Raw genomic sequence first — 13,748 nt, forward strand, 5'->3', positions numbered from 1 at the left:
TACTGAGGTACTAGTTGTTTTCCTACTTAGGTGCTTATTATTTGTCTTCTCTCATAAGAATGTAAACTCTAAGCAGCAGGGATTTTGTTGGCTTCAGTCACTCTATATCTTTAGGGCCTGAGCTGTGCCTGGAATGTAACAGGTATTAAATATTTGTTGGATAAGTTAATAAGCCATGTAATTTCATGAAGCATCTACCAGCTCACCTTTGAAGAAACTGCCTAATGTAAAACTCTGCAGATATATGGATATTTCAAAAAATGTGTTATTGTGAAGTCTTACTGTTATTTTTGACTTAACACTGTTAGAGAAGACATTCTTCCCTGAATCTCCAATGACTCTGCTCATCTGCTAGTAGACAAGAACTCTAGCCCTTTGCTTGATGCTGCAAGACAACTCATTTTTAGGTTGGGGAGGGAGAAAGGATAATCTAAGTTATGGAAAAAAGAGAGGAGAGAATGGAACCTAAGAATACATCCTCAGGCTAGTAAGAGAAGAGGAACAAGATAAAGAGATAAAGGCATGGTTTATATTGAGATGATAGATGAGCCACAAGGAAAAGATGGGAGGGCTCATGCTTGGCACTTTCTAGATGCTCAAAACCTATTTACTGGATGGTTAACTGGATGAACAAATGTGGCACACTGGACTGTAAGGAGAGGAAGAAATACAGTGTGGAAAGACTATTAATAAATATGGCGAGTTCCTAAGCACTCCAATCTGAAACAATTCTTTGATGGCATGTGAAAGTAGCCCCTTTACTGGGAGGTTCATTGTCAGTTAACAGACCAGGAATGGCTGTCTCCAAGATGTGAGAGCTCTTCAAGATTTGGGGGGTGTGGGGATTGATCCACCTGTACTTCTAAGGAACCCCAAACCATCTTCCATTAGATTAAAATCGACCTAATCCTGGCATACTACCATCAACCATGGCCATTTTCTAATTTTGATATATAGTTTTCCAAATGAGAGGTTTACTTATTTCATTTCTACATTAGCTAATCCTTATTAATTTTCATATCTATAGCACTAGATCAGTTATTCTTAGGACTCATGAAAATCTTTCAGATTTCTTTTGTTTTGTATAAATTGTGCTTTTCTATTAATTCACCTTCCAGTACTGTCATCAAATTTGAGATTCTAGTACGAATATTATTATTTATATACATTTATGTGAAATATCCAGCTCACTGGGGCAAAAGCAGATTTAGTGACAAGAACTGACAAGATAATACCACCTACCATATGTGGACACAGCCAGAAAGAAGCAGTTAATTAAACTTAAGTCACAGATATCTGATTAGGGATGCACTTACATCTGCCAGTTCCTTGATCTGTCTTGCTGACACATCAAACGTGTCAAGTCTTTGAAGGTTAGGCAAGTGATACAATACATGTGTAGAATAATTGCACAGCAGACAAACTGGATTGGCTTTATACTGAGGATCATTCAGACACAAATCCTTTAAGTGACACAGCCTGGTCAAGTTAGTGAGGTCCTAAAACAACAGCAATGATAATGTTCAATTAATTAATGGCAACAGTCCCATTTCTAAAGGAGGCATTTGAACACTTAAGATCACCCATAACTTAAGGTCATGCATTTTACTATGTGCTTAAACATGTTAAAGTGGTTTAGGGGTGCCTTAGTGGCTTAGTTAAGTCGTTAAGTATCTGCCTTCGGCTCGGGTCATGATCCCAGGGTCCTGGGATTGAGGCCCACATTGGGCTCCCTGCTCGGCGGGAAGCCTGCTTCTTCCTCTCCCACTCCCCCTGTTTGTGTTCCCTCTCTCACTGTGTCTCTCTCTGTCAAATCACTCCCTTACTCAATCAATCAATCTTTAAAAAAATAAAGTGATTTAGATGGATAAATTTTTTTTCTCTAGTGAAAAATGTCAAGTACATGAAGAATAGATAGCAATAATTGAAAGCAGATTCTTCTATATTCAAAGAATATAGAAATATAGTAAATATTCTTTGAATATTTACTAAACATATATTCCATAACTGGGACCTTGGAGCCAGTCACCTGAGCTCATTTATTAAGACAACGTTGCCTCCTCTGCACAGCCTCTTTGCTAACAAACCTCCCCAGTGTATCTGTAGGTCTCCTGCTTCCTTTGTTACCATTTCCCACACTTTGCACTCTAGGAACATTGCTTACCATTCTTCTGGGCCACCAAATCTTCTCTTCTCATCAAGGCTAGGGAACCCCTGTTCTGTTATAATCACCATTGATTTCCTGATTTTTAGGGGTTTTTGTTTCTTTGCTGTTTTTCTATAAATGTCCTTCCTACCATTTAAAGGCAACTGAAACCTAGGTTTCTCTTGAGGACCTCATTTTCCTCACACCCTGTGCAGGTCGGGGGTAGGGGTAGATTAATAATGCACATCTAGACAAGTGCTTCTCCTGAACATCTTTTATCCTGAGGCTTAAGCCACTGTTTACACCTTCCTTTATTTGGCATCTGGCCCTTGCTTAACTCTTCGGTCTTGTCTGTTCTGTCTCAAACCTGACATTTCATGTTTTGGCTCAACCATACAAGTGGAAGTTGTAGAATGTGCTAGACCCTGACTTATCATTATACCTTCTCTCATGCTGCTGCCTTTGAGTGAACTGAATTTCATCCCAGTTTTACCTCTCAATCTGTCAAGACTCAGTCTAGTACCATCTTTTCTGGGAGTCTTGTTTCATCGCCCAAGCGTGAGGCAGATGCTGCTACTATGAACTCTCTTAGCCACTGGGTTTACCTTTGTTACAGAATTTATCTCACCGCTTACATATACACAGGTCTAGAAGCTAAGGGTCTATGTAGGCTTTGTGCCTCAGTCTCTAAGCTAGGAATGGTGGTTATATTTTTTAAGTGTTGAAAAAACTAAAGAAGAACTGACGACAGAGGCCTGGCGGAGGAGGGTACTGTGGTGGGGTTGGCCTTAAACAGATGTAATGCTAGTTAGTAGAGTCAGAATCAGAGTTAAGGGAAATCCAAAGCAAAATCCAGGAAGTAATGGTTCTGAAGATAAAGTACAAATGGAATAGGGAAGTAAGCAGTGAAGTCAAGCTCGTAAAGTCAAAAGTAAGACAGGGTCAGGTGGCTGATGTGTGTCCGAACTCTCTCTGGCCAAGTGAGAACTTGGCTTGCTGGCTGGCACTGAGGCTAGTACTGGGCTCATGACAGAAGTCAGACTAAGCAGAGCTGCTCTGAAATACTTCCTCTCTAATCTTTCCATGAACTCTGAACTCTGAGTAGGAACTCTGAAGTCTTACCCTACCCCCACCTATCTAAAAATCAGATGACACTGCAGTCTATGAAAGCACAAAATCTCACTGAAAATTAGTGTTATGGTACCTATTATGGATGGAAAGTAGCACAGGAGTTATTCCATCACCGCCAGTATAGTATCTTTAAGGTGGGTGGAAAAATTAGAGATAAAAATTCAAGATAATAGTGTTTCAGGGACATTCTTACTGTCAGAATAGTAAAAGTTGCTGTGAATCATGTTTCAGTGTTTTTCTAAAACATTGTTACAGAGAACCTTTTTTATTTTATGCCATATAATAAATTTTCACAGTCCAATTTTTACCCATATTTTTTTGATGAGTAGATTGAAACAGAATAGGTTAATGTAATTCAAGTGATAGTAATCACAAAATAGCAGATCTACTGAGTACTTACTGGGTGCTAGCCATTATTCTAAGAGCCTTACATTATTATTTTATTTAAACTTCAATAAGACTGCCTCTGGCTTATGGCAGGCCTGCAAGAGACAGATCTTCCTATGCAGCTATGCTCTTTTGCACCACAAGGCTGAAGCACCACATGCTAGCCAGGATAGGACAAAACCTTATCTTCATAGCATTGCGGACTTATCTTCTTCAGCTTCAACTCATAAATTCTCTCCCTCACTCTGTTCCAGCCACAGATTTCTAGTTTCTTGAATTTGCCATGCTCTTTCCCCCCCACACTAGGTCCTTCACATGTAGCCTGGAATGCTCTTTCCCTAGGCACCTCCTACTCATGTCTCATAAGTTAGCTTAAAAATTGCCTCCCACAGCATTCCAAATTTATCTTTCATAGTTCCTTCTGCTCTCTTCTGCTGATGTTCTCAAATATACCCCTTGATTTCTTACCACCATATCTCCATGCATATTGTTCTCCCCATCTTAGAATGCCTACTTCCCACTGCATGTATATATATATTTAGTAATCTCTATACCCAATGTGGGGCTTGAACTCATGACCCCAAGATCAAGAGTCCCTCTGAATGCATTATAGAAGATCCTCCTCCAATGCCTACTGAAATTCTGTCAGCCCCTCAGTATTCACAACAAATACTTCCTCTTGAATTTGACCAATAAAATTTTGTTTAAACTTAGTATGTTTTTAAAAGTTTTGGTTAAAGTGCTTATAACATTCTGTCTCATTCTATAACTTTTTGGTATCTAATAGTCTTCTCTGAGTGAGCAAATGTGTATTTTCATAATGATCAATTCAAAATCATTTTTATAGTGAATTTATTCATCTTTGTTACTGTCTAGAGGAAGTGTTTGCGTATGCACTTTCAACTGGACACTGTCAAAATTGTAAATGCTGTATGTTTTCACCTACACTACATGCCATAAACATTAAGTCTTTTTGTTTTCCTCTCTTTCATTCAAATGTTTATTGATACTTTACATGTAAAGTACTCTTTTAAGCATTGTAGATACAGCAGTGAACAAAATAGGCAAGGTTCCTGCACTCATGGAGCTTGTACTCTAGTAAGGGATGTGGATCAGTGCCAAGAAGAAAAAGCAATAAGAGTGTGATGGCAATGCTTCAGGTTAGGGAGGACAGTAGGGGTTATTGCTATTTTACAAAAATTGGCCAGAAAAGGTATCACTAAGAACATCTGAACAAAATCCTGCAAGAAATGAGGTGATAAGCCATGAAGATATTTACTGGAAGAATATCCCAGAGCAAGTGCAAAGGCCCCAAGGTGAGAGCACTAGCTATGTTGAAGGACAGTGAGGAGACCAGAGTGGCTGGAAGGGAGTAAACAAAAGGGAAAGTGGTAGAAGCTGTGGTCAGAGACGCAGTGCGAGGGGAGACTAGATTATATAGAATCTTGTGGGCCACTGTAGGAATTCTTTGAAAGAGATGAGAAGCCACCGGCATTTTGAGCAGAAGATTGATTTTATTTGACATATTTTTTAAGGAGCGGGTTTCTACACAGCAGGTTGCCGTGTAGAAAACACTCATAGTAGTGAAAGAGTAACACAGGGAGACCTGTTCAAAGGCTTCCCCCAATCCCCCGAATGCAGGTTAGAGATAATGGTGTCTTGAACCAGGTTAATAAAGATCTAGGTGGTAAAAAATGGTCAGACTGGACATATCTGAAGATATAGCCAATAGAATTTGTTGATGGATTAGATATGGGTTATGAAGGAAAAAGAGGAGTAAAAAAAATGACTAAGGATTTTGGCTTAGGTTATTAGAAAAATGGAGATGCCATTTAGAGAGGTGCAGAAGGCTGCAGAAGAAGAAGGTTCAGTGCAGAGGAAATCAGTTTGAGTTAGGATAGCAGAATGTCTATAGTTCTGGGGAGTTATTAGGGAAAGTAGAAATAGAAATAGTTGTTAGGGAAAGTAGGAAGTTGGGTTAACAAATGAAGAAGAGATATTTAAAGTCATAAGATGATGAGATTATTTAGATAAGGAATACAGATAGTAATGAGAAAAGATCCTGGGACTAACCTGGAACAACCCATTTTTTAGATGTTAGAAGCTGAAAAACCAGAGGGATAGCCAGAAAGATCAGATGAAAACTAAGCTAAGTATAAATAGTTTCTTGTTTGGTTTTACTAGTGTCAGAGATCATTAGGGCCAACTTAATCAGCTGCCTCTAAAATTTCCTAGAGTATTGAATAGTCCAAAATAATTAAATTGCCCCTTAAGAAGGAACAATTTAGTGCATTTTCTGTAATAATATGGTTCATGACCTAGGTTGTTAAATATAGACTGTTCCACTTAAACATACCTTGAAAGAACATATTTGGTTACCAGAAAGGTTTAATCTTTCCAGTTGTTCATTGGGATCAAGACATCGACCTTTAATTTAAAAAACAAGATGGAAGAAAAATTAAATTTTCTTTTTTTACCTCCTGTTCATATCCTATCATATTTCGTAGTTGTATATGGTGTATATGATCACCATTTCTTGCATATAAGTAAGGCTAACAGTAACACTGTATAGTTAGTAACAACTGATTAGTATTTTCACATCCTATAATCATAGATTTAGAAATGCTCTGCAAAATATCATACAAAAGAATCTAAAAAAAGAAATCTAAGAATATACTTTTCATACTGATAAAAAACTATTGTAGCATTATCTCATATTCCAAATGAAATAATACATACCAATGCTGCTTATTAGATTTCCAGCAAGGTTGAGGTCATTTAAATTCTTCAAAGTTTGCAAGCCCTAAAAATTTAGACAATATATCATTTAGAAGAAGTCAGTAAAATATATATTTATAAATGATCTGATCAATCTGGTTAGTTCTCCAAGTGCTCTGAGCACTGGGTACTGTGTACTTTCACAAGCACAGAAGTAAGTAGGTGCTTTAATGCAGTCATCTTTGTTTCTCTGGAACACAGAGAGAATTATTGGAATAGGGAACAGGGAGGGGAGGGGAGAAGGAAGATGATGAGTAGGAAGAAAAACACATCACACAGAGTGTGTTTATAATCTTTGGCAAATTATATATACAACTTCGCTAAATCTCCATTTTTTTTTTAACTTTCAAGGAAGAAATAATATCCTACCTCCCAGGCTTGGTGGGACGAGTAAAGAAAACATGGCATATGAAGTTTTCCACACATTAAAAATGCTATATACATGTTAGTTTTTCTTAACAATAATTAAGCTAGTCATAAATATGTCCTTACTATGATCTTGGACATTGTGATTAAAACTCCACAGGGGTAACTGACTTTACATACAAATTACTGAAATAATCTTACCTCAATATTTTTAATTGTATTGTGATTCAGCCAGAGAACCTCCAATCTGAATAATTTCTCTAAATTTTCTATTTTGGAAATTTTATTATAATATAAATACAGTTTTTCTAAATTTCTACATTCTTGAAGACCTCCAATTTTCTGTTAAAAAAAAAGAGACTGAAGAGTGTTAACTTATGTTTTCGCATTACCCTTTTAATAAAATAGATTATAAGTACATTTTCTTTTTAAAATCACATTTTATTGCAAAAATCTGTATCCAACAAAATAAACATTTTAAAGATTTTTAAAATTTATTTATTTTAGAGAGCGAGAGACAGCACATGCACATTAATTGGGGGAATTGGTGAAGGAAAGGAAGAAAATCTCAAGCAGACTCCACTCTGAGCTCGAAGTCTCAGGCTGGGCTCCATCTCACAACCCCGAGATCATGACTTGAGCCAAAATCAAGAGTTGGACCCTTATCCAACTGAACCACACAAGAGCCTCAAAATGAACTAAACATTTTAAAAGAGAAACCGTGCAATCCTTCTACCTAAATACAACTATTTCCAATGTTCATATTCTTTTAAAATTTTAACTCTATATCTATTTTTATACTATAATCATTATACCTATATAATTTTGTAGATTTTTTAAACTTAAGACCATCTAAAACATTTCTGTAATCATTCAAATAATACTTAATAATTAAAAAATATTATATAAACTACAATAACATTCTTAAAAATACCCATGTGTGAAATATTTGTTTAATTTTTTAAATATTATAAATAGTACTGCAACAGGTAACTTTATGTTGTTTTCTGCTGTTGATTTACTCCTCTAGGATTAAATCTTGAATTAGGGATTTCTGAGTTGAAAGGTATACACCTTTCCTTGACTCATGATACATTTTGCAATCTTGCTTTTCACTACAGATGTTACAATTTTCTTTTTCTTTTTTCAGATTTTATTTTTAGGTAATCTTTGTACCGAAGGTGGGCTTGAATTCACAACCTCAAGATCAGGAGTTGCATACTCCCCTGAGCCAGCCAGGCACCCCTAGATGTTATAATCTTCACATAACCAATAGCGAGTGACTAAGTAAACCAATTTACTACTAAGCAATACTGGGCATTATTTAGATCTGATATGATTACTATAAAGTAAAATATGTCTACATTTTGAGTCTTTCTTTCTATTTTCTCCTTTGTAGAAATCTATTTCTGTATTTTACCCATTTGTTTTGTTTGTTTTGATTTACTGGGTAAAGGGTTTTATTTTACTTCATCATGTATGGCCCTCTCCATCTGTTTTGATCCATGACTCATACATATATTTCAAGGAACTATCTTTCCAAGGCCAAAGAATTCAGCATAAAATACTTCATATACGGTTATGTTTAGACTTACCTCTATGAAGCATTCAGCAATCCAGAGTTCTTTAAGTTGTAAACAAGTTTCTAGCCCTGAAATTTCTTTTATATCTTGAGCAACAACTGTGAGACTTGTTAAATTAGGAAATAATGATAATCCAACTATACGGGGATACCCTGAGAAAAACATCTCCAGTTTTGAAGTATCTGATCCTTCTTGTCCAACCATCTCATAAGACAAACCATTGCATAAACACTGTTCCAAAAAAAGAAATTGGGTTATTGCCTATTTAAAATAATTTAAAAATTATTTTGCTATTAGAAATTATAAACTGTCAATCACACTGATGTCATTTTAACTCACAAGAAGGTAAGTTATACCATATATATGGTTTTTCTCTACTTTCAAAGGCAATGGGGTAAAAGAAATCTAGGTCAGCTCCAGAAAGGAGTGTAAAAATGTTCCATTTAATATTCTTGCAAATGTAATTGTAAAGAAATTTGGCTTTGACTCACCAGTTCTTTAATTATTTCCTCCTGGTTTAGGTTTTCACATTCAATCATCTTCCATTAAAAATAAAGGTCATAATAATATATCTGTTAAGGAAAATGAAAAGTTGAAACAAGACAAATTCTAGAGTCATGTTATTCCAAGTTGAAGGGGCTTTAAAGCTACTTAGGTGGAATTACCCATATGTGGCCTGAAATTTTCACACAGTATAATACCAGCTATCTGTCTGGTCCCCAAGACAGTCCATTCCATCTCTAAAGTTTTCTGTTAGAAAATCAATTTATTTTGAATTTAATTCTGTGTCTCCATAACTCCACTCCATTGTTATTTTAACCCCTGAGTTCAAATAAGACCAGTGTTGTTTTTTTCCATGTCATAAGCCTTTCATACTTGAAGAACATGGTCATCTCTCGTCTACAACCTTACCTCACTCCCCAGTTCATCTCTTTAGTTCTCTCACAAGAGATAACTATTTCTGTCCTTTGAACAGGATCTAGTGTATCCTTCCTATTATACTGCTGTGTCTAAAACTGAACATAGCTAAGTGTACTAGCAAAGAAAAGAAACCTCAGGGTTTTGTGACATACCTGGCATGGGAATAAATATTTAATAAAATGAATTAGCCAATATTTTCATTTTAGATTATATGAACTGCTTAATACCTAAGAAGCTATAATAAAAACTCAATTTTTGATAATTTATAATATTCATTATATTATTCCAGATATATATTTTTAAAATATAGGAATCTAGGGGCGCCTGGGTGGCTCAGTTCAGTGTGTGCCTTCAGCTCAGGTCATGACCCCAGGGTCCTGGAATTGAGCCCCTCATTCGACTCCCTGCTCTGTGGGAAGCCTACTTCTCCTTCCACCACTCCCCCTGCTGTGTTCCCTCTGTGGCTATCCTCTCTTTCTATCAAATAAATAAAATATTTTTAAAAAATAAAATAAAATATAGGGATCTAGGCTTTAATATGATGACATGACAAAGCGAAATGTAGGTATGATGTATATTGTGAACACACTTTTTACAATTCCTCTGTAGTTATGTATGGGTGTACATCTGTGTGTATATGTATATATATGTATATGCATGTGTATATGATTACATAAGGAGAAAATATGTAAAGATACATACTAAATTGGTAACATGAGTTGCCTTGGATGCAGGTGAAAACTAGTGTGGTTATAATACACACAAGAGGTTGGATAGGGATAGAACTAGGTAAAAATGGAAAAGAAAAAAAACTTCTTAAAAGTGTGTTTAGTACTGTATAGTATGAATATATAAACCATTTATATTAATTCTACTATTAGGAGATGTTTGGAATGTCTCCAGTTTGGAGATCAATAGTGCTTCCCTGAACAGTTTTATCATGCAAGACATTAGGTCCACTTAAGTCTGAGTTTACACCTAGAAGTGGAATGAGAAAGAAACTATTGTTGTATACAACATGGATGTTCCCACAAACACAAGCTGAGCAAAGGAAGATACGCACACAGTGAGGTTTATACCATGTGGCTCTGTTCACATAAAATTTGAAAACAAACCAATTTATGGTAGGCCCTGAAGCCTCCATTCCAACCTCTACACTACTGTGACGGCCAGCATCCTGAAAGGTAAATACCTGTTTACGCTTCTTCCCTTGGAAAGCATTCATGGTATCCATGCTCTGACTCCTGCCTACCTGTCAAGCTCATCAACCACAAACTCCCAACACCCTCAGAATCTGGGGAACTATAGTTCAGAGAACTATCGTTCTCTGAATGGGCTGGGGTATTTCTGTCATATGGGCTGGGGTATTTTGTCATATGCTGTCTTCCTTTCCTAAAATGTCTTTTTCCCTTGACTCTATGGCATACTCCGTATATCCTTAAAGATTTAAAGAAAGGGTCTTCTTGGTGAAGATTTTAATTCTCTCTGGTAATATTATAATCATTCTCTTCCTTGTGATTCTAGTTAGGGCCTGCATATGTTCTATATATAGCACCTGTCCCACTGTATTGTGATGCTCGCAGGTCTTTCTTTCCTACGAGGTTACATGTTCACTGAAGGCAGGGACAATGAACCTATCACGGTGCCTGGCACCTGCTTGGTGTTCCATAAAATTTGTTCAACAGTTTAAATTGTCATGCTACAGTTCTATATGGTATAACTTGGAATATATATATATAATAATATGTAAATATTTGGTGTACATGACCAGAGTGTAATAATAATTAGGGTGTAAAGCACCATGTTTCTGTCTGCCAGGAGAGCCTGGTAGGGTAGTATTCTGAGAAAATCAAATTTCTTTTCTACAAACTAGAAGCTCTGTATGATCAAACTGTCTCCTCCCTTGGGTATAAAAAGATCAGAATCAATCTGTTAGCACCGATGGACCCAACAACAAACACACTTCTGGCCCTAGGTGAGCAATAACCAGTTTGGCCAAGGAACACTTGTTTTTCTCAGTTCTGGACCTTAACGTGGGCAGTAAAGTCTGCACAGGTGACTGTGGGCCACCTTTCCTTTCCTCCTCCTCTTAACTTTTGCTGTGGTCACCCTGTCAGCCTCCAATAAATACACGTCCGTATCTCATTATTGTTATCTCCATTGTGCCATTACCGGGGTCCTTTGGCCTCAACGTTGCTAGTCTCCCATCTTCCTCTCGGGGGCGGGCAGAGAGGGAGGACAGGAGAACAAAGACTCCTGGGGCCTGCAGACAGGTGACATAGACCCGAAGGCCACAAGGTGACACACTCACCTTATCCCAGAAAGATGGTGGCTTCCAGGGCAATCCGAGACAGACCAGAGTCCACTCCGACCCCTCAATCCCTGTCTTGCAACAGCGGGCACGACACCCTCCTCTCTAATCCGGGGCCTGCTGTGTGTACACTACCAGCTCCGGTTGCCTAGGAAACCTGCCCTACGCCTCCCCAGACCTTGGAGTGGGGAGGGGGACAACAGAGGCGGGGAAAGCAGCCGCCGAGTCAGTTTCTAGGTCACGTGGCGGCAACCTCCAACCAATCAGCAAAGGTAGGGGTCCACCCGGAAGACCCCGCTGGTGCTGCTGGGAAATGGTAGGGACTTTTTCGCTCGCGGGTCTGTTTGTGCCAGCGCGCATCTTTTCACCTGCCTTCGCTGGATCAGGGGACCGGACGGGAAACACCGAGTTCTGGGCATAGTGACAGGGACCTAGTCGTGTGACCTCCTCCAGCCAAAGGCTTGGAAGCCCGGAGCCTCGCTGGACTTGAACCTCAGTCATGGCGCTGTGATGTCATAAGGCGACTGGAGAGCCAGGACAGCCCCCGATCCCCTGGCGTGGCCTCCGATCCCCCTAGGAATGTAGCTGACCTCCGCCTGAGCTGCCGAGCACCGACGAGCCGATTCCAAGGACGGCACTAGCAAACGAACGCCCCGCTGCCCTCTGGGGAAGAGATGGGCCCTCCTAGGGTCGTCTCGAAGAGGGAAAGGGAAAGGAAGGAACTTTTTTTTTTTTTTTTTAAGATTTTATTTATTTATTTGACAGAGAGAGAGCACCAAGTAGGCAGAGAGGCAGGCAGAGAGAGAGAGAGGAGGAAACAGGCTCCCCGCTGAGCAGAGAGCCCGACGCGGGACTCGATCCCAGGACCCTGAGATCATGACCTGAGCCGAAGGCAGCGGCTTAACCCACTGAGCCACCCAGGCGCCAGGAAGGAACTTCTAAAAGAGTGGTCAGAACGGATGAGAAATGAATGAACGTAGTAAAAGGCAACTCAAAATAAATGTAGCTCTCCATTTCCTAGATCTGCCCGTCCAATAGGGGAGCCACTAGCCACAGCCAAGCGTGGCTCTTGAACACTTGAACTGTGGCTAGTCCGACCTGAGATGTACCATAAAATACGCATTGTCTTTTGAAGGCTTAATATAAAAAAGAAAGAAAGAAAGAAACTTTGTGTATTGATTCTATGCTGAAATAACAATATTTTTGATATATCGGGTTAAATAAAAATGCGATATTAGAATTTTGCTTTTTAAAAGCAGTGATTAGAAATTGTTAAATTGCATATGTGAATTCTATTATGTTTCTGCTGGACAGCGCTACTGAAATTTTTGTGGTTCAGTTGGTTTGTGCAGAACATCTATGACGTTCAGTTAATGCAAGATCGGGCCGGCAGTGCCCTTTTCCGTCACCAGATGGCCGCCTCATTCAATAGACCTGAGTTTCAAGCTACTTTCTCAATAGAAACAAAAATGTAGATTTTAAAAATATTTCTTGCCAGGGGCGCCTGGGTGGCTCAGTGGGTAGCGCATCCTACTCTTGATCTCAGGGTATAGGTTCAAGCCCCACATTTGGCGGGGAACCTACTTTAAAAAATTTTTTCCATTTTTCTAATAACTATTAACAATTCAACATTTGTCATGATTCACTTATTTTTTCTATAATGTTGACTGTAAATGCATAAAGATTTAAAAAAGTAAATTAACGTTCCCTCTATATATTTTATGTCACAAGAATTTGTTCCCATCCGTCATTAATTAGTTAAGAATAAATTAATTAAAATATTTGTGGCTTAGAGGTTTAAAACAAATACCAGAGAAATCTGACTTGTATTTGTATTTTTAATATTTTTAATATTATTTGAAAACCTAGTTAAACAAGACCTGTCTAAGCAGATACTCATCTTGGGGTATAATACTAGATAAAGATAATTTCAGCTTTTAGGGCACCTGGGTGGCTCAGTGGGTTAAAGCCTCTGCCTTTGGCTCAGGTCATGATCCCAGGGTCCTGGGATTGAGCCCCACATCCATCTCTCTGCTCAGCAGGGAACCTGCTTCCTCCTCTCTCTGCCTGCTCTCTGCCTACTTGTGATGTCTGTCAAATAAATAAATCTTTAAGAAAAATAAAA

The 13,748-nt window shown here is 38.3% G+C and overlaps 1 protein-coding gene and 1 long non-coding RNA gene across 15 annotated transcripts in view; one reads left to right on the forward strand and one right to left on the reverse strand.

Annotated features, from left to right (window-relative positions):
• Window positions 1-8,171, forward strand: part of LOC309866914 — a 135,428-nt gene extending 127,257 nt beyond the window's left edge. For all 6 annotated transcript variants that reach the window (XR_014312876.1, XR_014312877.1, XR_014312878.1 and 3 more), the window contains one exon: window positions 7,959-8,171. This is a non-coding gene — a long non-coding RNA (uncharacterized lncRNA). The remainder of the gene's footprint in view (window positions 1-7,958) is intronic.
• Window positions 1-12,342, reverse strand: part of LRRC9 (leucine rich repeat containing 9) — a 115,251-nt gene extending 102,909 nt beyond the window's left edge. For 8 of the 9 annotated variants that reach the window (XR_014312863.1, XR_014312864.1, XM_082734957.1 and 5 more), the window contains exons 1-7: window positions 11,624-12,342; window positions 8,883-8,963; window positions 8,404-8,622; window positions 7,010-7,150; window positions 6,404-6,467; window positions 6,021-6,091; window positions 1,317-1,499 (exon numbers count right to left, since the gene is read on the reverse strand). Coding sequence is in view for 7 of the 9 variants with exons in the window: in XM_082734957.1 (XP_082591083.1) it covers window positions 1,317-1,499; window positions 6,021-6,091; window positions 6,404-6,467; window positions 7,010-7,150; window positions 8,404-8,622; window positions 8,883-8,930 (726 nt within the window). In the remaining 2 variants the exon portion in view is untranslated. The remainder of the gene's footprint in view (window positions 1-1,316; window positions 1,500-6,020; window positions 6,092-6,403; window positions 6,468-7,009; window positions 7,151-8,403; window positions 8,623-8,882; window positions 8,964-11,623) is intronic. The other variant, XM_082734955.1, reaches the window with a different exon arrangement.
• Window positions 12,343-13,748: the final 1,406 nt, after the last annotated feature.

The sequence above is a fragment of the Mustela nivalis genome (genome assembly GCF_964662115.1).
Source record: "Mustela nivalis genome assembly, chromosome: 6".
NCBI classification, from domain to species: Eukaryota; Metazoa; Chordata; class Mammalia; order Carnivora; family Mustelidae; genus Mustela; species Mustela nivalis.